At 40.3% G+C, this 27,319-nt stretch overlaps 1 protein-coding gene across 1 annotated transcript in view; it reads right to left on the reverse strand.

Moving 5' to 3' along the window:
* dnmt3bb.1 (DNA (cytosine-5-)-methyltransferase 3 beta, duplicate b.1) overlaps window positions 1–25,177 on the reverse strand; it is a 63,887-nt gene extending 38,710 nt beyond the window's left edge. Inside the window, exons 1-2 of the mRNA XM_039801398.1 lie at window positions 24,910–25,177; window positions 8,874–8,982 (exon numbers count right to left, since the gene is read on the reverse strand). Coding sequence (XP_039657332.1) covers window positions 8,874–8,982; window positions 24,910–24,917 — 117 coding nt within the window. The 5' untranslated portion in view covers window positions 24,918–25,177. The remainder of the gene's footprint in view (window positions 1–8,873; window positions 8,983–24,909) is intronic.
* Between the last annotated feature and the right edge of the window lie 2,142 nt (window positions 25,178–27,319).

The following is a 27,319-nucleotide window of genomic DNA, read 5'->3' on the forward strand; positions in this document are numbered from 1 at the left end:
GTGCTTCCCTTGCATTCTTAAAGAAATCGCCACTGCTAAGATAGCAGTTTATCCGTTGCCAGTCTCTATGCTAAGCTAAGCAAATTTAACTGAAGACACAGATTAAATTACAGTACTATAAATCTTGTAAATCTCAAGAACAGGTTTCCAATATATGTAATAAGTATCATTTAAATAATGTTAGCCAGCTGATTTTTCTATGATAAAGTGGGATTTTAGTCTTCATGACGAGTCTTCATTTTACAAATGATGGTGATTTGGTGCAAAAGAGACAAAGGGGAGAGAGACGGAGCAGCTGTGAAACACATGGACATTTGTGAGATTGTGCTGACTTTTGAAGGAAAGTCACAGCTACGCTTATCTGAGGCTGTTTGTGATTGTTAAACGTCGTAAAACAGGGAAAGCATGTGGTGTGTGAGTGTGTTCACGATGCCAAATTTCCCCTGTTATAAATGGACTTGGTGAACTTGTGCAGAAAGTGTGTGCTCAAGATGGCAGAGAGTGAGAAAGGAATGAGGAGAGAGAGAGAGAGAGAGAGAGAGAGAGAGAGAGAGAGACTAATTTGTTTTATCAAAAAAAGTAAAAATGCTCTGATGTCAGCGTGTTAAATGTGAATATGGTCTAGTTTCTTCTCTCCTCTGGGCCAGGAAACTGAATATCTTTGAGTTGTGGAGGTCCAAAAGATTCTGGGGGAAATGCGGATTCTGAATTTGATTTTAATAGTCAAAATCAAATCAAAATCTTATTTTGATTGATTTAAATGAATTAAATCCAACCAATGGCAACCCAGTCATGGAACAAAGAAGCACAAAGAGTGACCCTTCGAAATCGGTTGTGCTCTCGGGGGCTCCAGGTAGAAATTTATTTGTAGCAATGTTTGGACTGATAGACTGAGGTACATTATGATTGCCAATCAAAATGTGAGACATAAAAAAACTCTATTTTGTTAGAAGTCACAGGCTGCAAGTTCTGCCACAACCTGAGCTGTTATCAGTTCTAACTTAAATCATCTTTGTTTAAAAGAAATAAAGTTGAATTAAATCAGCGAGAGAGAAAAAAATGTGAAAGAACATCCAATAAAACTATACATGGACCAGTTCTTTAAATGATGGTTGCAGAAGCAGACTCTCCTGCCTCAGAGGCACACATTAATAATCGGTTGAACAAGTTGGAGCCAGCTGTCATCATATTACAACTTACAGTTTCAGGAAATGTGGTGGTAAAAACACAGATAAATAGAGATAACAAGCCCATCAGGTGACGAGACACGACAGCTGAGCATTCATCTATTAATTGAGATTATCCAAAAATTCCATCTAAAATAATATACTTATATTTGAATGGTTGTTAGTTTCTTTTGTGATTTTTCCTAATGCTTACTGGTAATTTAAGCCCTTGTGTGAATAAGCCTTTGAGGATTTGGGAGGAGAAACTCTAAATTGCATTAAAGTTCAAATAATAAAATAAGAAATCAGATTCATAAATCTAAAAAGTTTGAGATGGTTTGCGATATATTTTTGTAGTACCAGGTTTTGAATAGCTTATTCTCTTTCTTTCTTTCCTTGTTACAGTAGAGGGTTATGTACTAGACTATTTTTGGTTACAACCAGTAAATCCTGGACTCTCCACTGGTCCTGGACCAGGAAATAGTCCGGTAAATAACCCCTCAGTAAAACAATGAATTTTCATTCTGACACTTGCTATTTTTGGACAGATTAAAACCAATATGTAACATACTCTTGTTCCGTTTCTCTTTTGAGATCACTCCAACTTTCTTGTCACCCCTCCTCTCTAATATTCTCTTTTCAACTCATTTTGTTTAAATCTCCTCTCGCTCTCTCTCTTGCTCTCTCAGTCCGGACTAAACAAGACCAGGTCTGCTTTTGTAAAAGAAGAGGGGGGAAAACTCCTGGAAGCACACAGAGAAAAGAAGCTGAGATGGCGTCTTTGTTTAGCAAATTCTTGGAAAGTAAAAGCGAAAAAACGTGACAGAAAGCTGCTAAAATGAGTTTGTTTCATGACATTTTGTCATGAGCTTCCTTCACGTCGCTGGTCTGAGAAGCATTTATCCCCTCCTCTCCTTTCTCCTGATGAGAGCAACAGTTCACTGTTTTTTGTATCGCTTTGGTGCTTTTATCGCAAGGAGGTGGTAAAACCTCACAACTCTTAGTACAAAACTCAAAGCAGATCATCCAAATGGCTGTAATCACACATTACACATTCTTGTTATTGCTAATTGACTTCACTTAGTGGTAACCACAATTGGTCACCCTATTAAAGTAAAGTGTGGGGGGGACAGAGAGGCATGGGCAATAACAGAGAGGTTAAAACTGTACTGTAAAAACAGATTTGGCCAAATGATTGTAGAGGATGTCTTCATTGATCACAACTTGATTCCACATAGGATAGATATTATGGAAATGACTGAAATGACTGATTCACTGGTAGTTACGTAAAGATATCATTATGTTGTGTTTTGGTGATTAAACCATATGTTCTCATGACATTTCACAACAAAAACCTTTTTTGAATCAATGAATGTGTGGTGAGAGATGTTTACAATCCAAGTGAATGGCGAGTTTGAAATGAAAGACTGGCTGTGTTACAAGGGGGACGAGTTTGGAGTTTTGTACTAAGAGTTGTGAAATTGTACCACATGGTTGAGATAATAGCACCAAAGCGGTCCAAAAAATATTAATTGCTCATTACAACTCAACGTGACCGGAAAATGGGATTTGATGTTCGCTAGGTAGCTGTGTGACAATTATCATCATTATCTTCCATTAATCTGCCTTCGTCGATATCTATTACTCCTCCTCCTCTTTGTGTGTGTGTGTGTGTGTGTGTGTGTGTGTGTGTGTGTGTGTGTGTGTGTGTGTGTGTGTGTGTGTGGGTGTGTGTGTGTGTGTGTGGGCATGTGTGTGTGTGTGTGGTAAAGCAGCGTGTAAAGCCTTGCACTGTGCAGATTTCACCGACATGCGTCACACACACACATTCCACACTGAGCAACAGTCTGCCCCGCGGCGCTCCGACAGCGCTGTCAAAACATCTTAGCGAGACCTAAATGATTAGAAACGTAGATCTACAGCGAAAACTTTGACGGGACAGGTCCAAAACGCTGCTTGCAGTAAATCGTCACCTAATGGGGTTTTAAGGCATTGATCTTTAAGCAAACAAACAGCAATACAAAGTTTTTCTCCGGGATGCTGCAAGCCTCAACAACAAAGCAAGCTTGGAGAATTTACAAAGAAAAAACACAGTATTCTTGTACTTGACTACAACTTGGGACTAGGGCTGCAAAGGGGAAGTTATGCTCTGGAATAATGGAAACATTTTAATATCGGAGTCTTATAACACGTTTTAGTTGAAAGTATGCCTAGGGTTGAAACGTGTCTGTGAATTTTCAAGACATTTTTAAGCTCAGGAATTTTAGAAACTACATATTTAATTTCTTTTTTCAATAACATTTTTTTTTTTACCTTTTTAATAATAAAACTTATTTGGGAGGAAGTACACACAAAATGTACACAACTCATAAAACACAAAACTCCAGATTAGGTGAAAGAAATTTGAAATGAAATATGCATCATTAAAAGACAGGGAGTGGACCAGTGGAGTCCAGATTTCCACTTCTACAAAAGAAATACTATCATGAAATGTCCTGATCTCAAACCTGAAGGATATGAAGACCTGGGAAGAAACCTTTGTTTTGAGGGTCGTTTATTTCTTAGAAGGGTTTCCAATTATATAGGGCTGTCCTCAATTATATGTATATAGTGTATAGTATATAGTATCACTTTTGTTATGATTTGACCCTATAAATAAAACTGGATTGAGTTCATTTGAGTTCAAGAAATTCTTAGTCAACTTACGTAACACTCATTCAATTTTGTCGACTTACCGATTAGTTGATTTTTTCAACAGATTTGTAAAAGTTTCTCTACTAAGAATCATGCAAACGTACCACTTTAAAACTTGTCTTTACCAAAGATAAATCCAACAAAAGTTGTATTTACTCATATTCACCCACAGACATTCTGCTGACACCTTCACTCACATTCAGGCTGTTTTCTCTTTCTGCCCTCAGGCTGCTGCTGAAACTAAGAATGTGTCATCAGATAGCCATCTACTTAATGTAGGCCTAATTTATGTCTGAACCCCCCCAGGTTGAACACTTTCTGCAAGTCCAGACTTTCTAAATACTGCTTTAAACCAGAGTGAGTGAGTTTAAAGAAGCAGAAGCTAACCCACACAACATGTTTCAGGTCTATTCCTGTTTACTGTACTATAAATAAGAGGTGATGTGTATCAGTGGAATAACATGTTGTGTAATTAATAGTCATATTATTTACAGGTATTCCACACATTGTCATGAACAATTGCAGTATTGTAAATTGCAATATGACTTTTTCTCCAGGTCGTGCAGCCCTAAACTACATGCACAGTTAATACATTTCTGTTAATTGTATCAGTCTGGCACTGGATTTCAAGCAAGTGGAAACCAAACAGATTGTACTATCAGTGTATGCTTATTAGAGGCATTAAAATGAATCATTGCACGGCTGCATCGTGATGCAGACGCGGATGATTCTGCATCGATGCAGTGACAGACCATAATCCATTATTTCCTCCTGATGTTGCTTGCTCATTTTCTGTTTGCTGCTTCTTTTTTTTAAAATCATTTTTGCCTGTTTGTGTGTGTGTGTGTGTGTGTGTGTGTGTGTGTTGGAGCTCCGCTCTATGTCAACATGCAGAGAGGACAAGTAAGCTTGCGCTTATGCGCTCTCAGGTACCGAACTTTGGCACCGTTTGATTTAGCGTGATGTATTGTGACAAATCGTGATGTATTGTGACGCATCGTGATGTATCGTGACGCATCATGATGTATCGTGACACATCGTGATGCACCGTGATGCATCGTGATGCATCGTGATGTATTGTGATGTATTGTGACGCATCGTGATATATTGGGACGCATCGTGATGTATTGTGATGTATCGTGATGTATTGTGACGCATCGTGATATATTGGGACGCATCGTGATGTATTGTGATGTATCATGATGTATTGTGACGCATCGTGATGTATTGTGATGTATCATGATGTATTGTGACGCATCGTGATGTATTGTGACGCATCATGATGTATTGTGACGCATCGTGATGTATTGTGATGTATCATGATGTATTGTGACGCATCGTGATGTATTGTGACGCATCGTGATGTATTGTGACGCATCGTGATATATTGGGACGCATCGTGATGTATTGTGACGTATCGTGATATATTGGGACGCATCGTGATGTATTGTGATGTATCATGATGTATTGTGACGCATCGTGATGTATTGTGACGCATCATGATGTATCGTGATGTATTGTGACGCATCGTGATATATTGGGACGCATCGTGATGTATTGTGATGTATCATGATGTATTGTGACGCATCGTGATGTATTGTGATGTATCATGATGTATTGTGACGCATCGTGATGTATTGTGACGCATCATGATGTATTGTGACGCATCGTGATGTATTGTGACGCATCGTGATATATTGGGACGCATCGTGATGTATTGTGACGCATCACGATGTATTGTGACGCATCGTGATGTATTGTGATGCATCGTGATGTATCGTGACGCATCATGATGTATCGTGACGCATCGTGACGCACCGTGATGCATCATGATGTATTGTGACGCATCGTGATGTATTGTGACGCATCGTTATATATTGGGACGCATCGTGATGTATTGTGATGCATTGTGATGCATCGTGATGTATCGTGACGCATCGTGACACATTGTGACACATTGTGACGCACCGTTGTGCGTAGGGTTGTGCCGATGGACGATATCATCGTCCATTGTGATGGCTGGCCGACATCACAATGGAGAGCCACCATCGTGATGCCACGCCCCCCATCCTGTCAGACACACTAATCCTAGTCGCGGGCGCTGGACGGGAAATTGATGTGCGTCGGTCTTAATAGCAAAGACACTTGCTTTGGGCTTTGCGCTGCGCATGGTGCAAGATAGGGCCCCTTAAGTGGAAGCTACTTTTTCCTCCCTTCAGTGCAACCTATTTGTGAATCATCGTACCATCGCGTTGAGCAGACTGGATTGGCTGTAGTGATACATTCTCTCTCTCCCTGTCAGTTGTAGCTCGCTCTCCCTTCTAGTAACGTTGGACACAGCGGCCTCGAGTGAGAGAGAAAAAAACGTTAAAAGTGGAACGCTATCACACTTTCCTTTCTCCCCTCATTGGACTAAGTTTGTCGACACTACTCTGTGCGTGCATCAATAAGTCAGTCTGAGGTCCTGTAGGTACGGGTCGCTGTCATGCAGGATTTATGAATGTACGTTAGCAACGGTAGGTTAATTCACATATTTTATGTGAGCTAATATTGCGCATCTGTTCATGTGCGCTGCAAGAGTTATGTTTCTGTTTATTGAATGCGTTATTCTACCCCCCCACGACAACGATCGCCATGTTTTACTGTAAACATCGTCAACTGCCAATTTAGGGGACATCGCCCAACCCTAATTGTGACGCACCATGATGTATTGTGACGCATCGTAATGTATTGTGATTAGGGTTGGGTATTGAACCCGGTACTTTTACCGGTACCGACTGAATCACTTCGGTACTACCGAGTATTGGTTCACGTAAAATCATACGATGGCAAATTTCGGTACCTGAGAGTAAGCGCAAGCTTATCTGTCCTCTCTGCACGTTGACAGAGAGCAGAGGTCCGACACACACACACGTGCAGAGGTGCGGACGGAGCAACGTGGGCTCTGCAGTTTTGCGGAAGTCACAGAGAGTTATGGCGATGCCGATAAAGTGGTTTCAAGTGTGGTTTCAGTTTTTCAAAACTTACCGCAGACACCTTTCACCGTGATATGATATTAATGGCAAGCCGAAAGCGCTCGCAGTGGCAAAATTACAAATCCCGCTATGACCACGCCAAGACCCGCCCTACGAATCAGCCTGATTGGTTGGGGTTAGGCATTGACCTTGAGTGGTTAAGGTTAGGATAGCCGATTGGTCAGGGGATAGGACCTGAACAAATGGGGTTACGTTACCTTGCATTCTCATGGACGCCTGGCCAATAAATGTTATTGAAGGGCGGGTCTTGGCGTGGCCATAGTGGGATTCGTAATATCCGGTGCTGTTGACATTACACTTCCTATGACACGAGCAGGCACAACGGTGGTTTCTCTGCCCTGGGGACTGACTGACAGGCTGAGGTTGTAAGGCAAGGCAACTTACTTCCACAGCAGTTTTCAGCAACAAGGCAATTCAAAGTGCTTTACATGAATCATTAAAGAGCAATTAAAAATGGCCATGATTAAAATAAAACAAGCTAAAATATAATAATATACAAATACAACAATAAAAGTTACAGTGAGTAAGAAATTTATAATTATCCAATTTAATAGGTTGTAGGGACAGGTTTGGGAGGAGAGAGGGAGGGGTTTTATTTTAGTTTTTGTTTGAATAGCAATGTTATAAGTAAATAGGTTTTGAATTAGATAAAAAATATGTATATATGAAAATATTTTTTTTGTAATTACAGAGGGAAAGTACCGAAAAAAGTACCGTTGGGTACCGGAACCGAATTCCAGGTACCGGTATCGGTAGTGGTATTGGTTCAGATGCGAAAGGTACCCAGCCCTAATCGTGATGTATCGTGACACATCATGACGCATCATGAAGATTAGTGAAGATTCACAACTCTAATTCTTCTACCAGATTTAAATATAATTTCAGCTCGCTTGAGGGAGAGACGTGTCACTTCTGTGCATATCTGTACGATCTGAAACGTGATAAGTAATCCCTTGATTTTGTCTAAACTTGAAGAGAATAGCTCCGGACTTCATATCACACATGATAAGATGACCCTATGCTGCTTAACATGGAGACGAGTAACCGATAAACAGACACAGAGGGGTTAAAGCTGTGAGGAGAAGAAGAAAATGAAGTGAGATGGAGAGAAAAGACAAGGAAAGCAGATGGCGAAGGGAAGGAAGTGTCCCTCTCAGACGGAGTGATATATGAGACTTAAAAAGAGGAACAAGTAGTAACGGCCACCAGGAGCCTCTGTGTGTGTGTGTGTGTGTGTGTGTGTGTGTGTGTGTGTGCGCTCACGCGTGACGCGCACACACATATGCCTGCTATGAAAGTGTGAGAGTAAAAGTCTGTGCGGGTGAGTTAACGTGAAGCAGAGAGTAAAAGTGTGTGTACAGATTGCGAAAGTTTCAGAGTGTGTGAATCAGGAAATGTGTGTTTGTGTGTGTGTGTGTGTGTGTGTGTGTGTGTGTGTGTGTGTGTGTGTGTGTGTGTGTGTGTGTGTGTGTGTGTGTGTGTGTGTGTGCGTGTGTTTTACTCTAAATAGTTAAACCCATATTCGGAGGACATAAAGAGGCTAGTGTGCTGCGCTAACGTCCGTCCACCCTTCCATGAATCCTTTTTCCTTGCCTCCTTCTTTCCATTGCTGCCTCCATCCTTCTATCTATCCCACATATCCTCTTTGTGTAGATGCAGCTGTCGATGCACACACCCTCACAGCCAGCATGCATTCTCAATTAGGCCCATATAATATGCTGGCACTCTTGTCTGGGCATCTGCCCTTGGCATTGATACACACAGCTGGCTCAGAGAGAAGTGTGTGTGAGAGATTGTGTGAGTGTGTTAATGAGAGGGCTGTGTTTTTTTGTAAATGATTTGGCTTTAACTCCCTTACTTCCAGGTAAACAAAGGAAAGAGTACACTGTGACTTCTCCTGGCTGTTTGTCTGTGTGTGTGTGTGTGTGTGTGTGTGTGTGTGTGTGTGTGTGTGTGTGTGTGTGTGTGTGTGACTCACTGTGGCCGTCATCTTGTTGCTCTCCTCCATGATAGCAGCAGAGTATTTGTTTGAAGGCATCGTTGTCACAGTCGACTGGTCCAGAGGCTGTACTGACTCCTTTTCAAACCTGGACGAGACACAAAACAAAGAAAACAATCAGAAAATATCACAGCATCGTCTTTGAATGTTTCTCTGTTAACAAAAATAAATGGATCTTACTGTAAAGATAACGCCAAATATGTGTTTCAGATTGGAGATTTGAACCAATGCCTTCACAGGCTTGTGGTTTCTCCATTTCAATTTAAGAAAATGCATCTCTTACAGTATTAGGACTGCACAATTTGAATAAAATAAGCAATAACCTTGTTGAATATCACAATAAAAACTTGCTATTTAAAAAAACAACAACACAGAACAGAAATCATTTCCAACATTCTTCCATTGAAATGCACCAGTAAAAAAAAGAATGATAGTAACATTTTAAAATGTAGTTTACTACTGATCCTTTCTTTCAACTTAAATAAAAAAAAATCTCTGTGGGTCTTTTGGGATGGGTTTATTGCACGTTAAAGTCGTGGTGATGGTAAAAAAACATTTATCGTGCAGCTGCTACTGTGACTCAATCAGCCAAGAATAAAAAAACGTAGTCTACGTGGAGATGATAGTCATGTTTCTGCTGAAAGAAAAACTTCTAGGCATTAACACATTGTGTAACAGATAATGGCACTCACAGTTAATCGGGAAGAAGAGCAGGACTTTGGCTCTAGAGCTGCACAACCCAATTTTAGCTGAGTTTAGGGGAAGATAATGTTGACGGTAAAATGAAAAGAGCAAACATAAATTGCGACAGGATGTACACTCAGATTCTCGATTCCACCTCACTACTGAAATGATGAATTAAAATGAGACGGCAATAGAAAAACGTGACGAATTGAAAGTGAAATCCGTTCAATTGACGTTTTTTTTCGACTGCTAGACCACAGTGGGCACAACTGGAGTCACATGTGCAAAACTCTAACTACAGTCTAAACAGCAGCAGTTCATGTGGACCAGACTCTAACTCCAGTCTACACAGCAGGAGTTCATGTGGACCAGACTCTAACTCCAGTCTACACAGCAGGAGTTCATGTGGACCAGACTCTAACTCCAGTCTACACAGCAGGAGTTCATGTGGACCAGACTCTAACTACAGTCTACACAGCAGCAGTTCATGTGGACCAGACTCTAACTCCAGTCTACACAGCAGGAGTTCATGTGGACCAGACTCTAACTACAGTCTAAACAGCAGCAGTTCATGTAGACCAGACTCTAACTCCAGTCTACACAGCAGGAGTTCATGTGGACCAGACTCTAACTACAGTCTACACAGCAGCAGTTCATGTGGACCAGACTCTAACTACAGTCTACACAGCAGCAGTTCATGTGGACCAGACTCTAACTACAGTCTACACAGCAGCAGTTCATGTGGACCAGACTCTGGTTTGTTTTTCATTACTTGAACACAGTTTTCAGAACTCTACACACTTATCCCATGACTTCAACCACAACGTGCACAACACTGTGGCTCTACAGCACTTTGTTCAAATGCTAACACACTGCTGTCAAAATTGTTAACCACACATTCAAAACAAAAGAGATTTCAGCCTGGTGCCTATCAAACACTGCTGATTGCAATTTCAGCTGAAAGCCTAAGCAGGTGTCTGGTTTTAGACTAGATGTCTGAGGTTACATACACAACTATGAAAAAAAAAGTGAAAAACACTATATCTTTATTATAGTAAAACTGCATTCTTACTGATGATGCAGACATCCAGTGTGATGAAGAAAACTTGTCACATGATGATGGAGAGAGGCAGGATTAGTCACACTATTCTTTCTTACTGTTATGTACCTTTAGTTTGTTTTCCAGTAATTCCATATATATAATATATATATATATATATATATATATATATATATATATATATATATATATATTCCAAGTACTAGAGACTAAATACTATATTGAAGCAAACTGCTGATTTTCATTCCTTCTTGTTTACCTTATGTAAAAATTGGTGTATTATAAAATCTATAATGTAAAATCTTTTCTTAGATTTCTGAGCCTGTTTTGAGACGTGTGTGAAGAGTTGTGTTGCTGTGATTGAGTTTTGCAGGTGATGTGAACTGTTTAGTTCAGGTTTGAGTTTTGCACATGTGGCTTCAGTTGTGACAACTGTCATTTAGCAATCAAAAAAAACTGTAAACTGAAGATAATATTTCCAATGTATTATTGTACAACGATCCAAAAATGTGTATAAAATATCTCTCTAATGTCCACAGTTCAATGACACATCACAGCATCTTCAACTAGCACCTTCTACAGATGTACACATCAAATATGACCAACTTTAACAGCTACTATAGAAAACACTAACAATTTGAGAAAAGTAGAGGAAGGAAAAGAAAGACTGGGAGAGGAGAGGATGACGCCGACCTCTCCTGTTCTCCATGAGAGTAGGAGCAGATCTGACATGCCCATACACATCTGAGGTAAATAGATACACAAGCCTGTGTGTGTGTGTGTGTGAATGTGTGTGAATTTAGGAGCGGCCTACAGACACAAAATAGACAAAGTGTGGTAAGATGATATTTTATTTCCACTACTATGAAAAAAGACATGTATGGAAGCAAAATAGCCCAAAACCTCAAACTTGCCTAATTGCTATTATTATTTATTGTGTCATTTCACTTGTTAGTCACTTGTTCTACTGTTGATTGATGTGTTATGTGTGTGTGTGTGTGTGTGTGTGTGTGTGTGTGTGTAACTAACTAAACTAAATTAGTGTTTGTACATGCATTATGTATGCAGCACTTCTGCATTCTTCTGTGTGTCCATGCTGCTGCACATTAATGCATATTTTAATGTGCTTGTGCATGTGTGTATGGATGTTTAGGTTTAAATTTCAAGGAGGTGAAAGGTCAGTAGCTTTCTCAAACATGCCCGTACAGAGAGCCCTACAGACCTCAGATAGCCGACTGTCAGCAAAAAGTTGCTGAACGTGCTGTGTTTCTTTCTTTCCCATTGTTGGAGACTAAATACATTTGGGTTTTGGACTCCTGGTCAGAAAGTACAAGACATCTCAAGACATAATTTTGGACCTAAAATCGAAGTTAATTATTTTCTAAATTACTCGATTAGTTTGGTCTATAAAATGTTAGTCTCGCTTTGCAAGACCATCTACACGCTGTGGAGCAGAGGAGGGTCTGGCTAGTCCACACATCATTCGGGGATGGGAGCTAGCTGTCTGGATTTACCCTGCAGAGATCTGAGGAGCAGTTAACCATAGTCCTCACAAATCCACCAGAGGTTAGAACGCCAACACAGAGACAGAGGGAGGAAACATGCATCTGGAAGAATTTCCTGCAGCACCGGAGCAATCCTGGAAGTGGAACGCAAAGGATATAGACTAATAATGACATCCTCAAATGTCTTGTTTTGTCCATAACTTAAAGATATTCAGCACACTGTCCCAGAGGAGAGAAGAAACTAGAACATATTCACAGTTAACACGCTGGAGTCACAGAAGTTTACCTGTTTTATCATAAAAACGACTCAAACTGATTAATGGATTATCTTCAGTTGCTGATTAATTTAATAGTTGACAACTAATCGATTCATCTTTGCAGCTGTAATACACAGGGGGTGTTCATGGCATGAATGGACAGGAGGAGTGATTACAGCAACACATAACGCTCCCAACGTTTATATATACGCCATGTGAGTACTGTGTCAATATTGACTTGAAAAAACGTTGAACCAAATCTGAACTTGTACATGTAACAGCTGATTCATGTCTCCACAGCATGAGTGGATGGAGGACATGATGGTGGTGTGTGTGCAGCCGTTGGTGCCCTTTGACACTGATACATATGAATCTGTGATCGGGGACTCTCCCTTCACCCAGCTGCTCACTGCAACAGGATGTTGACTCCCCCTCCTTCTCCCCCTGACCTTTCACCTACACACTAAACAACTACCTGCTAACTGTCTCTCAGGTCTGGAAGGAAACAAACCATTATGTGGCGACTAGTCTAGCATTGCCAGACCTTCCTACACAGTGCTGCAGAGGAGGGTCTGGCTAGTCCACACAGCATTCCTGGATGGGAGAAAAACATGCTCTGGTTGATTGGCATCTCGAGGCGCGGCTCGAGATGTCCACGCGTGCTGCTAGAAATAGGACCGATGGCTATTTTTCAGGAAGCATTTCCAGGCTAAATAGAATACGAAAAGATGTTTATATGTCTTTTTGACACAAATACATTTAATAAATGACATTTTGATGTTTGAAAGTCTGGAGGTTTGGACATGAATGCAGATATAAATGTAATGTAAACATAATAATAAATAATTATCGATTTTCAAATATTGCACCTCTCAATACAAAAGGAAAAATTCTGTAGCCTATTCTGCCGTCAATACTGCCGACGTTGTCTCTGCTGTAATCAGATCAGTATATATTTATGTTTATGTTTATGGGAAACATCTATGTGTCCAGACAAGGCTAGCAGCAGCGCCGCGTCAGACACCGTCAAACCACACTCACGCCATGCAGCCAGAGTGCATTCTCATTCTGGTGAGAAGCCGCTACTCCAAGTTCTGCTTTAGTGATCTACCCTGTGAAAACCCTGATTAGTTCTAAAACTTAACCAGGATATTGTGTTTTATGATCCTTAATTATTGACTTGTGGTCCACACTTTTTCACTGATGGGAGTTAAACTGGACTTTGATTAAGTTCTAACACTAGCCTAAAACTACCACTGTTAGTTACTTGTGTCTTTCATGGTGCTGTGTGACTTACTGAGAGACAACAATGCACTAAATCTATAATTTATTGGCTTTTCCAAATGTTTTGCAAATAAAGAAAGACATTTTCCAAATTTACAGTGTTAACACATTTTTTTAGTAACAAAATTTGATTATCATAGAAACATGGTTTATACAGATCATATTGGCATCTGTAAACATGGGTTATTGGCCATAACAGCAATGTTAATATCGATTATTGGTATCGGCCAAAATGTTCATATCAGTGCATCCCTAAAAATAATCGTTAGTAACTTTTGCTCTTGTATTTCCTACCAGTCTCATTCTATTGTAGCTGTTTTTATAATGTTTCTAATTGATTTGAACCTAACCGATGCGGGCTATTTACAAACAGGGCGCACTTGGGTAAAATGGCAGATTGTCTGCCACATGAGCGAGAAGAGACAAGTTGCGCTTTCAATATGCGTTCGTGGGAGGGTCGTGGGGAAAGTGGGAGTTCCACCCAAAAAGGTGGGAGGATAAGCGCAAAGTGCACCTAATTATATATTCCGTGGTGTTTACAAAGACTGTCAGTAAGAGCGCGCCTCTATTTTGCGGGGGAAATTCTCCGCCTCTTTAAACCAGCCGCAATCGAGTTTCCTCGTAGACCTTTATGCTGCTGGTGAAATGGCAACAGTGATTTGAGCAAGACGAAGACATAGGCGAGGCTGAAAATATTTTTAACAGAAGAATCATACTTTGTCAGTGAACACAACATCATTTAGCGTTACAGATCAAGCAGCCATGCAATATTAGAGTTACTGGAAGAAATCAAAGATGAAATTGAATCTCCCACTTAGCGTTCACATCCCATCCAGCAGTTGTTAAACTCCTCGCTACATTACACATATTGGCATCAGGATCATTTCAAACAGTCATAGCATCAGCAGTGGGAATATCACAGTCTGCACTCAGCCATATCATAGCACAAGTACAGCTTTGCTACAGCGCAATCTACGGTATAGTGGGCGGAGAAAGACGCCGATTGGCTGATGGGTGTCAGGGTTGATAAATACTACGCAAAATGTGGAAGCATAGCGTGCGCTATTACCGAACTCGCATAAACAGATGCAGCGCAAACTGCGCTAGTGTTAGTAAATCAGGCCCAATATGTCTTATGTCCTTTTTTGTGGCCCACAGGAAGACGGGAGACTGAAGATCAATCATTCCACTGACTTTTTCAGTTGAACTTTAACTTCAGTTTGGTGTTAGATTTGTGATGAGGAGGGGCTGTACGCTGCTCTACATCACCGAAACTACGGCAGAAATACATGGAGCACAAGCGCGACACTTCTGCCGAAGCATGCACATGAACAGAGCGCGTCCATAATAATTACCTGAACATCTCTCATTTTTACAGTGAGAGTGGACACAGGTCTGCTTCAGAGCTCCGTGTGTTTGAGCCCGAACCATACACTGGAAACGTCACGGGAACTTCAAACAAAACAAACAAAATTTAGCAACTTTATTGCGCACCTAAACTTTGTGTTGCCTACATTTAAAATTACATTCGGGGCTGGCGCCGATGCTGAGTCCTCAAATCCATTTTAGGGACCGCTATTATAATATATCTTGGGCTTTAAATGCTGTCGTATGTAAAAAAGTAAGCATTCAATTAGAAATCTTGCAGTGTTACTTTAAAGTGAACGTGTCTATGTGTTTTGGTTTCCCTCCTTATTTAATCAGCTTTTTGTTTGAAAATGAGGGGAAACATTGAGAAGGAATAATTGGGTGGGCTTTGCATCTTTGCATTAGGGTGTTCTTGACTGTTTCTTTGCAGAAAATGTGTTTCAGCTTTTAGAAACAGAAGTGAGGATGGAGGGCAGAGAGTGAGGGGCCCAGGGAAAGGGGACACAAAGTAAGGGGTGTTTCACATCAAAGTTGTGTCTGGTGGCAAGAGATTAGGGACCGCATTGCAAGAGGGGATTGTTCACTCCCCAAAGGGTATGAACATGAATGTGTGTGTGGGGGTTTCAGCTCCTCAGGGTCTCTCGCTGGGGGCTGCATTCCTTGTCTGTCATGTACTTTATGGCCCCTTCAGACTCAGATGGAGCCACACACTTTTTACATTGTCTACTTTGTTGCCTATTGTACAGACTAAAGTGAAGGCATGCAGGCTTATACAGTATATCATCAGTCAGCAGCAGCCTGGACCAACACTAAACACTGGATTACTCAGAAGACAAATCATGTGTAAGATTTTCCTGCCATGCTAACGATGACTTTTTGTTCAAATTTACAGACCTGACTCTGAAACTTCAAACATCTCTGGTGCTTTAGAAAGTGCTTCATTAGTTTGAAAGTTTTGCAGCTAAACCACATGCTCATACTATACTATAAGATATGAAGGTATGGAGAGACGAGAAATATGGTAATGTACACTAGAGTAAGAGATGATCATATATATGTGTGTGTGTGTGTTGGAATTCACTGATCAGTATCAGTGCCAATATCGACCCTTTTAAGTGAGTCAGGTTCAACTTGATTTCCTTGCATAAAATTGTATGTTTCACTTCCATTATTTCATGGCAGGCCAAAACAAACTGACACTGCAATATTATTTTTCACGCGATATACAGTATATTGCGATATGAAAAAAGACACATTTTTACAAGATGACATAAATAGCTCTATTTGGAAATAATAATTAGAATTCTCGACTACTGGGGTGATTTTGTAGGAGAGTGCATCTACATAGAAAATAAAAAGGAAAAAGGAAATTTTCTAATGTGAACCATTCTTTGTTGAATTTTAAAGGTCCAATGTGTGGGAATTTCTCCCATCTAGCGTTGAGACCATATATCGCAAACAACTCTCTCGCACCACGCAGTTCAAAGTAGGTATTACAGCTACGGTAGCCTTCACACTTCAAAAAGCCGGTCTCTTGCTCTTTTCAATCTCCTTTTTCTTTTTCTGGGCGAAGAAGAAGAAGACTCCTGTTCCTGACATTTGGATTTTGAATATGTGTGGTCCTCCATGTTTCCTTCTTCAAACTTGCTACGATACCCATTAGCAGCATTAGCAGCACCTGTGAGTTTATCATGTGACAGTATGTCCTGTATGTCCCTAACGTATTTCAAGATGGAGCATGAATATGGAGCGTCTACCGCAAGGAGGTTAGCTTCGCTTCAGAACTCGAACCTCCTATGGCGCCATTTTGATGCTACCAAGCCATCACCTCCCGTTAGCATCCCATTGACTCCCATTCATTTTGACGTCACTTTGACAGAGAATAACTTTACATATGAAGAGTTTAAAGACTCTATTTGTCCGTTGTTTATTTCTAAAGAAACACGACAATGTATAAAAGGCTCCATTACCTTGTACCTCACGTTATGGCTCCGTAGCAGACGCTTTTATAAAAATAGGCTAACAATAGAACGGAGATTAGGTAGTTAAAAACACTGGTTGACTGACATGACACCATTGTATTCATATAATACTATCAATCCAGGCTAAAGTCAATGATATTAATAATGAATGCAGGATGCTTCCTCTAAATTTCAGGTTGTGGTCGACTAGCGGGGCCTGCTTGTTTGTTAAATTGATCATCATAGATTGTGATTGGTGGTTGGCTGTTCATGCAGACCTGCATGTCACGCACTAGCAACAAACTGTGTATCCAAGAAGACTTAAATCAGTGTAAATGACCTTCTATCAGACACAGATTGCTGTTGGAGATTAGTGCTATTCCAGCGTTGCGGCTCCGAACCATAACATTAGTTGGGACAGACGCCTTGTTTCTTCAGGCTAACTATATTAGCTTTAGCCTGGCTGGTAGCAGCTTTCTGCGGTTAAAAATGGCCAGGAGAATAACGTGATAGCCTTCCATTAATCAGGTGATTTAGTTCGTCTTTGCAGCAAATATAAAACACTGACAACTGTAGCTTCACTACCCATGGAAAAGTATGTGCATCACTGTGTCAGCGGCAGCTGCCACTAACGGTACTTTTCTACACACGGAGAGCCTCACGGAATAGTCACATGGCAACGTCCTACGACAAAACAAAATATCGTGCAGCCCTATCAGAAGAAGCATCACAGTAAGAGTGGCAACATTTTGTGCTGATAAGTGATAATATAGTAAATATAATAGTAATACATTAATGAAATAGTTTAGAGTAAGAGTTTTATTCTCCAATCATACTTTTACATACTGTTACTAAAATGTCTACCATGAAGGAAAAACGTGTGTGCCCACAGTGGACACTGAGCCCTATACAATTCAATTCAATTTTATTTATAGTATCAAATCATAACAAGAGTTATCTCGAGACACTTTACAGATAGAGTAGGTCTAGACCACACTCTATAATTTCCAAAGCCCCAACAATTACAGTAATTCCCTCAAGAGCAAGCACTAGCAGTGGCTATTGCGACAGTGGCGAGGAAAAACTCCCTTTTAGGAAGAAACCTCGGCAGACCCAGACTCTTGGTAGGCGGTGTCTGGTTGGGGGTGTGATAATGTGGCAAATAATAGTCACAATAAAGATAATGGAACAGTGACTTCGAAGGTAGTCGTTGTAGTTCATGTCATAACAGGGCACATCGTGGCATACTGAGTAGTGCAGTCTCCTATACCGGATCCTGACTACTCTGTGCATATGAACATCACAGCAGGGCGTTGCGGGATGTAACGTGGCGCTGCAGAGCATGGGTGGATGCGGCGGACGCAGCAGGACGCAACAAGTTACCCCACCATACCCCACCAACAAGGTACATTAAAGGATTTATTCACGTTTTTTTTCTTCCAATGCTGACATGCCCATATGTTAATTTTAAGACTTATTGGATCAGTTGCTGCAAATGTTCCTCCTGGTCATACTAGCCCAGAAGAGATCCTTTTCTAATGTGATATGGGGGACTAAATCCAGTTTATTGCACTTCTCTCAGAAGCTAACAGACAACATCCTACTTTAAGTGTGCCTATCAGCTCAATGGCAAACACATAAACACAACATTTGTAACGAATGCAGCTCTTGCAAGAATAACTTTGAAGAACATATTGCAGTGACTACACCATTAGCACACATGGAGGGCTGATGCATGATGGCTGACTTCCTACAGGCCTTTAAAAGATGGATGTAAGTGAATGCAAGTTAGGGGGGTTCAACCATGTCTGCCTCAGTGTTGGTTCTTACCCTGAGCAGCAGCTATGACATTAATTCACCTTTAAATTCCTACATCACCAGCATTTAACCACCACTACAAACTGTAAATGTCCCGCCTCATTTCTCCTAGTCTATATCGACCACATTTCATTTACTGAATTGTTCTGCTGGATGTCCCTCATTTACGGCTTTCTTTGTGTTGGCATTCTAAACTCCAGTGGAATTGGGAAAAATCCTCCAAGCTAGAACCGACAATCAAATTATACTTATCTTTTTTGGAGTAAAATTCTCATCACACACTCGACAGCTATGTTAATTCCAGAGCTCGCCTCCCTGCGTACACATGTTCCACCAAACCAAGTTCCTTCCAGAGACTATTTAGCAGAGGCACCATGGCTCCGTCCGGTGCTTAGCGCCACCCAAGACGATTGTGATTGGTTTAAAGAAATGCCGATAAACCAGAGTATGTTTCTCTCCCATCCCAGAGTGCTGTGTGGACTAGCCAGACCTCCCTCCGCAGCGCTGTGGAGGAAGGTCTGGCAATGCAAGACTACATTTCTCCTGATGCTTGATGATCAATTCTACATAATTTGTGAAATGTGAAAACGTATGCAGACAGTATTGCTTTTGGCTGAGTTGATGCCACAGTGTGAGAGAGAAGCTCAGAGTTCAGCTGGTTCAAGATGATTAAAACAACTTCTGACATCATCATTATACTATATGAGGAATTGGAGGATCACAGTGTGAACTACATCTTAGCTATATACAATATGTGTAATCCAGTTAAAACCCTGCAGCAAACTAAAAAGCTCTGTAAGTGCCAGACAAGCATCACAGCCTCCAGCCAAAGCTTATCATTTCACACATTATTTTTCCTTACTGAACCTTCTGCCTACTCCAAACATGGCACCACACACACACACACACACACACACACACACACACACACACACACACACAGTGCTTTATTGAGCGTTCACTTATTTCCAATACAAGTAAAAGCAAGTGTATTTTTTAGTAGAGCATATCTGCTTTTTTCTGCCCAGATGAAAGCTATCATGAAAACGTTTTAATGATGAATCAGTTGTTTTGACTAGCAAAATGCCAACAATTGACTGGTTCCAGTCTCTGAAATGTGAGCATTAGCTGTTTGTCTATTTTATTGTCTCTGTCCCAACTTGTATATACATTTGTACATTCTCCACTTTTTATCAGGATTTTGTTTTTAATATTTGTTCTTGTATTCTATCCTATTTATTATTTCATATATATTCTGTATGTGTGCTGTGTGTCATTTAACTAACTCAAGTACTCTATATTTTAATGCAAGTACACATATGTTGAAATCATGAGCATGTTTCCTTAATATCTGGTGACATATTTTTGATTTAATACAGTAAATATATAACATATTGGACCTTTAAGTAAAAGTAGCAATAAGTACAAAGTACAGTATAAAACTACTCTGTTCCAAGTAAAAGTCCTGCATTTAAAACGCTTCATAAGCAAACTTCAAAAGGCTCAAAATAAATTGATAAAAGTTATATTACAGGTCTTGATCCTGTGAACTGGTTGACAGTTGCAAAAGAATCCCTCACTGTATATTACAGTTTTTTCCGATTGTTAGACGACAGTGGGCACAACTGGAGTCACATGTGCAAAACTCAAACTACAGTCTGCACTACCAACAGTCACCTGAACTAAACAGTTCACATCACCTGCAAAACTCATTCACAGCAACACAACTCTTAACACACATCTCAAAACAGGCTCAGTGCAGCCAAACACTATGCACAGGCCTCACTGAGATAACACATACTGTCACTGAGAACACACTGAGGGTAAAAACACTAGCATCAAACACCAATACAGAAATTACAAACTTTTTCATCTTTACAGTTTGAACAATTTGAGTGACTTGACACTACTCAACAGTGTATTTAAGGAAAAAATATAGATTGTATAGCATACCAGTTTTTACATAAGGTAAACAAGAAGGAATGAAAATCAGCAGTTTTCTTCAATAAAGTATTTTGTCTCTAGTAATTTATGGAATTACTGGGGAAAAAAAACTAAAAGTACATACATAACAATACCAAAGAATAGTGACTAATCCTGCCTCTCTCCAGCATCATGTGGCAAGTTTTCTTCATCACATTGGATGTCTTCATCATCTCTAAATACTAATGAATGTGGTGTTTCTATTGCTTTCACCTCCATTACTTTCTGAAAAACAGTAAGAACGCAGTTTTACTATAGTAAAGATATAGTATTTTTCACTTTTTTTGTATAACTGTGTACATAACCTCAGACATCTTACCTGGACATATTGGTATCTTTGCTCTTTTACCTGTTTCTCTCAAACAGTACAGTGTATAATTGTTTCATTCTTATTTGGTGTTTGTGTACAAAAAAGGCTTTCTGAGCTTTCTCTACTGTATATAAATACCGTACATGTTCACTAATTAGTCTAAAACAAGACACCTGCTTAGGCTTTCAGCTAAAATTGCAATCAGCAGTGTTTGATAGGCACCAGACTGAAATCTATTCTGTTTTGAATGTGTGGTTTACAGTTTTGACAGCAGTGTGTTAGCATTTGAACAAAGTGCTGTAAATCTACAGTGTTGTGCACGTTGTGGTTAAAGTCATGGGATAAGTGTGTAGAGTTTTGAAAACTGTGTTCAAGCAATGACAAACGATCTAGAGTTTGGTCCACATGAACTGCTGCTGTGCAGACTGTAGTTAGAGTTTTGCACATGTGACTCCAATTGTGCCCACTGTCGTTTAGCAATCGAAAAAAACTGTAAGATGCTGCTCCTTTACAACATTATGAAAAACATGGTAGCAACTTACATCATTATTTTTCACTACTAAGAGAAAACCATAGCCACTTTATAAAAAGTAGCGTGACAGATTTGATTCCTTTTTCGATTCAATAGTCTAATGAGCAAAAACCCATTTGTCTACAGTGCAGCAGTTCAGTGGATCATTTACCCAAAGAATCTGAAACTGAGTGTTTCACTGAGCACGTTTAAACTTAAAAGAAATGTTTACAAAGTATCATGTAGCCGTTTTTATTGACAGGACAGCTTGAATACAGGAAATGGGAGATACGTTCAGCATAGGGCTGTGGGTTAGATTCGGGCTCAGCCTACATGGGACGCACCCTCTACTGCAGCCATCATCAACTGGGGCTGCACGATGTGAGGAAAATATCTAATTGCGATTATTTTGACAGATATTGCGATTGCGATATGATTCACGATATTGGAGGGAATGATCATTTTTGTATCATTATTCTCATTTTCATTGAAAAATATATAAAAAATTTTAAAAAAATGATTGAAGTGTGATTTTTTGCGAGGATCTGTACCAAACAAATATGTCTTCTTTAGTCTGTAGGACAGGATGTGTAGGCTGGGACTCTGCAGCCCCACAATACTTCATTCAGAATGGTTAGACACATATTTTGCCTTTAACAAATATTGCGCCCCTCTGCAATTTGGATATTGCACTAGTTTATATTTGCGATTTCGATAAAAATTGTGTAGCCCTATTGTCAACTGGCGGCCTGCCGGCCACATCCAGCCCGTCAAAGCTTTCAGTCCGGCCGCAGAATAATCATGAATTCAGAAAACGTGAAGAGGAAAAAATGTGTTCTGGTATTTAGCATTTCGAGCATTTACAGCAGGTAACATTCCACTGGGAGATCACAAACCCAGCCCCTGTATTTGCATCTCTATTCACATGCCGATTAGTTTCGCTATTGTTGCTCTAAGTCAAACTGGACAACACCCAGGTAGTCTAAACCAGACAAAATGCCATTCAGCTTCAAGCACAATTCATTTGGATACAAGCGTTGCATTTTGGAAGGCGCAGATGAACTAACGCTACGCTCGTTACTGTAAGTAGGCTAGGCTACATTAAAACCTCTGTGAGTGAAAAGTCAATACTTATCAATACCCACTTACCAGTCTACAGGCATAAACATGTAGAAAGTGATATTTCAATCTCAGTCCACTCTGGTCCACCGTGCTGTTTTACGCAAACCCTACTCTGCAAATAGCGAAAACGAAGGCTGTCGGTTTGTAGTCTAGCTGTTTATCTTAGTTTGCCACGAATCTTGAAATTTTAACCAATTCTTGTAAACTTAGCTAGTGGCAAAGCACACAATCTGAGCGCTACATCTATGGCTGTATTATAAGACCAAAACAGATGCATGTGGCTACTTAATATGCACGTGAATTACGTCATCATCATGTTTGCGTTTTTCATTCTTGATGATTATGCCAGTTGTATTCATTCGCCACAGCATGGTTTCATTGCAAATGAGGCATACAGGACGAATGCGTAGCATACTTAAGTCCATTCTTCATTATGGAGTTTCCATGTTTTTTAGGAGTTTGCTCACACTAATACATGTAAAAAAAATAGTAAGAAAGTGAAAATATCAAACAAGAATATGCTTATTAGGTATAAAAACATTTTATTTTCTTTATTTGAAAGTCCGGTCCCCAGAGTGTCTGCTTAGAAAAATGTAGTCTACTGGGTGAGCTAGAGGCTGCCCTTTCAATTTCAATTCTAATTTTAATTTATTTTTATGACTAAGAAAGAAAGAAAGAAGCACATTGGGGCACCTGGGTACCTCGCCTGGTAGAGCGTGAGCCCCATGTACAGAGGCTCAGTCCTCGCCCCAGCGGCTGCAAGTTCAATTCCGGCCTGCTGCGTGTATTTCGCCTTTAATGTCTAAGCTGTCCTATTAAATAAAGGCCTTAAATGACACAAAACAAATACATCATCATTTATTAACTGATTATATTTTATTTTTTATAATCTGAATCTGAAAAATAACTAATGCTGTCAAGTCAAATGAGTGCATTAAAGTGTATCAGAATGCAGGAAATGAAGTCTTTGGCAATCCACTTTGATATACTGTCCATATATTTACATAGTAGAGTATACCCACTCAAACACATTAGACTACACCACTGCAGGTAGCCTACTTAGTTACCTTCCAGCACTGCTGCAGTGTTCTGGGGCATGAGGAGGTCTATGGCTTTTTTAAAGTTTTTGAGCCATCTGAGTTATGAATAAGTAAATATTCCCCCTGAACTGACCTGTATTATTCCCTTCTGAATGACTCCTCCCCTTCACTTTCCACCGCGTGGCTTCTTCCTGCGCTTTCTAATGACTCCAGCAACATGAAGGAGACCTTCATTTATCTGCACATGTATTCGCTCCTTGGCTTGCTGTCTAACAATACCACCCGTGCTAATAAATCACCGAGTAACAAGAGAGCAATAATCCAAGAAGGAAGTTCAACCGGTAGCCTAAACCTGCACCGTCAGTACATGTTCAAGCACCGGGGCGCGTTCAAAACCAGGAAACAAAAAAAATTCCTGTTTTGCAATGATCCCAATAAGCCATGCAGTTCACCCTGATCTATCATCAGTTAACCCTGCAGGGGTAATAAGCACTGACAAATCACTCTCCTGCACACGGTCATAAGTCGTAATAACAGCACTATAATAATAAGAATAATTAAGCCCGATAATCACCACTCGGCAGCAGAAGCAACGTTAGATCCTTGCAAAAACTATATGATAACAAGGGATGCAAGTACTGTAAAGTTGAAATAAAGTCACCTTAGACCCTTAATTAGGAGGAGAGACGCACTATTACTGAAATCCAAGCGAAAACTCCCTGTGTGCACTGCAGATGCGTTCAAGTCTTCAAAGCAATTATAGCAATGTTATAAGAAATGCGTTATAAACTAAATGCAAACCCACTTTGAACGTGTACATGTTAATAACTGAGATGTGTGGTTGAACTGCATTAGGTTTTAACATGCAGGCTCTGTTCGCCGTGCACATGGGCAGCCAGTCGCCCCCGCTCCAAACCTTACAAGTGCACGGTGGAATAAAAGGGAAAAAGAAAGACATAGGCTACATAACAACACCGAGCCTGGCTCCACAAACCGTCACAAACGTTTACAATGAGGTTCAGTCCATGTGTAATTCTATGTGAAGCCTTAATTATTCACTCGGTAAATTCCTGCTAAAGAAACCGCCCTCTGCGGTGAGAACGAGTACTCACATAACCATCCACGCTTCCTGCACTCATCCACGGCTGGAAAGTGACACGGAAGATGAGTCGTTGTCTGTACAGTCAAATTTGTTGAAAAGGGTGCTTCAAAAAGTTTAGAGAATCAGCCTTGAACTTAAAGCACAGGTCAGCAGTCGGTCTAGTCCTCGCGCAGGAGTTGGGCACTCTGTTGAAGCATGCTGCTGCAGATCTCTCTCTCTCTCTCTCTCTCTCTCTCTGTGTGTGTGTGTCTCTCTCTCTGTGTCTCTGTGTGTGTGTGTGTGTGTGTGTGTGTGTCTCTCTCTCTGTCTCTCTCTCTCTGTGTGTGTGTGTCTCTCTCTCTCTGTGTCTCTGTGTGTGTGTGTGTGTGTGTGTGTGTGTGTGTGTCTCTCTCTCTCTGTCTCTCTCTCTGTCTCTCTCTTGTGCTTTCTGCGTGTGCCCCTCTGTACACTGACTGAACCTCACTGTGGGTGGGCTCATGTTATTTAAGGTCGACCTGATTGGCCACTCAGAGCGCTCGAGGCTTTCCCCAGGTGCGAATGTCAACTCCCATTTTCTGTCGCCGCAGGAACTACTTTTTTAACAAATCTCTCTCTCTCTCTCTCTCTCTCTCTCTCTCTCTCTCTCTCTCTCTCTGTCTTTCTCTCTCTCTCTCTCTCTCTCCAAAATATTGACTTAGTATTTAAATATATTGACTTTGTAACTCAGAATATTGACTAAGAATCTCAAATTAATGAGAAACTTTAAAATATTGACTTAGTATCTCAAAATATTGACTTAATATCTCAAAATATTGACTTAATATTTCAATATATTGACTTAATGTCTCAAAATATTGACTTAATATCTCAAAATATTGAGTTAATATCTCAATATATTGACTTAATATCTCAAGATATTGACTAAGAATCTCAAAATAATAAGACACTTTATAATATTGACTTAGTATGTCAATATATTGACTTAATATCTCAAACTATTGACTTAGTATCTAAATATATTGACTTAATATCTGAAAATATTGACTTAGAATCAATACTGACTCAGTTTCGGACCCGACGTACATCTTTTCTAAATCTAAACATACTCTTTTAGTCACAAATCGAGCAGAGCTAAATGACTTGCTAAAAAGGAGAGCTTCCGCACGGACCGAGGTAGCTCAACCAATCCTAAAGAGATTACTGCCACTTTCCAATCCTTTTATTCAAAGCTGTATGAATCCTCCTGCAATCCAGATCCGACACAGTGCTAAAAGTTCCTAAAAGAGTTAAACCTGCCCCTTCTCGACCCAGAGGAGGCAGAACAACTGGGTCAACCTATAACGTTAGAGGAACTTAAATCAGCACTAAAAACAGCTAAGAAAGGGAAAACACTGGGGTTGGACAGAATTCCATCGGAACTCTTACTACAGTTCTTTGACACACTAGGACCTATCATTTAACAAACTTTAACCGTGGCCAGAGAGAGGGGCACCTTTCATCAACAAACCAACACTGCACTGATTTCGGTCATACACAAAAAGGGCAAAGATCCGACGGAGTGTTCAAATCACAGGCCCATCAGCCTCATTGGGACTGACATTAAGCTCTATTCCAAAGTCTTAGCACTACACCTAGAACGCTTCATCGAGAAGCTAGTCCACCCCAACCAATCAGGGTTTATACCAAAGCATCAAGCTGCAGACAATATACGCAGATTATTCCATGTAATAGAAGAAGCCAGAAACCTTCCAACAACGGCAGCAGTTTTATCACTGGACGCGGAAAAGGCTTTTGACTGCCTAGAGTGGAACTATTTGTGGCAAGTAATGGAGAGGCTTGGTTTGGGAGCCAAATTCATTGACATGGTACGTACTTTATATGTGAGTCCCACAGCCATAGTCTCAACCAATGGCCTGCATTCACAGCCATTCCCCATTGTGCGGGGCTCGAGACTGGGATGCACGCTATCTCCCATGCTATTTGCAATCTCTCTTGAACCCTTAGCCCAGGCCAAAAGGCAAAATAAAATATGTAATGTCCAGATTAAATCCAATAACAACTTAATATCGTTATTTGCAGATGATATTTTGCTGTACATATCTGACCTTAAGGACTCTGTTCCAAAAATCCTTAAGATCTTTAGTGAATTTGGCTCAATCTCTGGCTATAAAATCAATTGGAATAAATCTAATCTTCTTCTGTTGAACAACAGACAGTCGATACCAGCTATTAGTGACACAATACCAACCCAAAGCAAAATTACATATTTGGGCATCACCATCCACGCATCGCTACAGCGAGTTGTCCAGGACAACTATGGAACTATACTAAGTAGTGTTCAAAGGGATCTGACTAATTGGTCTGCACTGCCGGCATCACTATGGTCCAGGATTGCTGTTGTTAAAATGAACATAGTTCCTTGTGTGAATTTCTAAAGTACA

This window comes from Perca fluviatilis, chromosome 5, assembly GCF_010015445.1.
Source record: "Perca fluviatilis chromosome 5, GENO_Pfluv_1.0, whole genome shotgun sequence".
Taxonomy (NCBI): domain Eukaryota; kingdom Metazoa; phylum Chordata; class Actinopteri; order Perciformes; family Percidae; genus Perca; species Perca fluviatilis.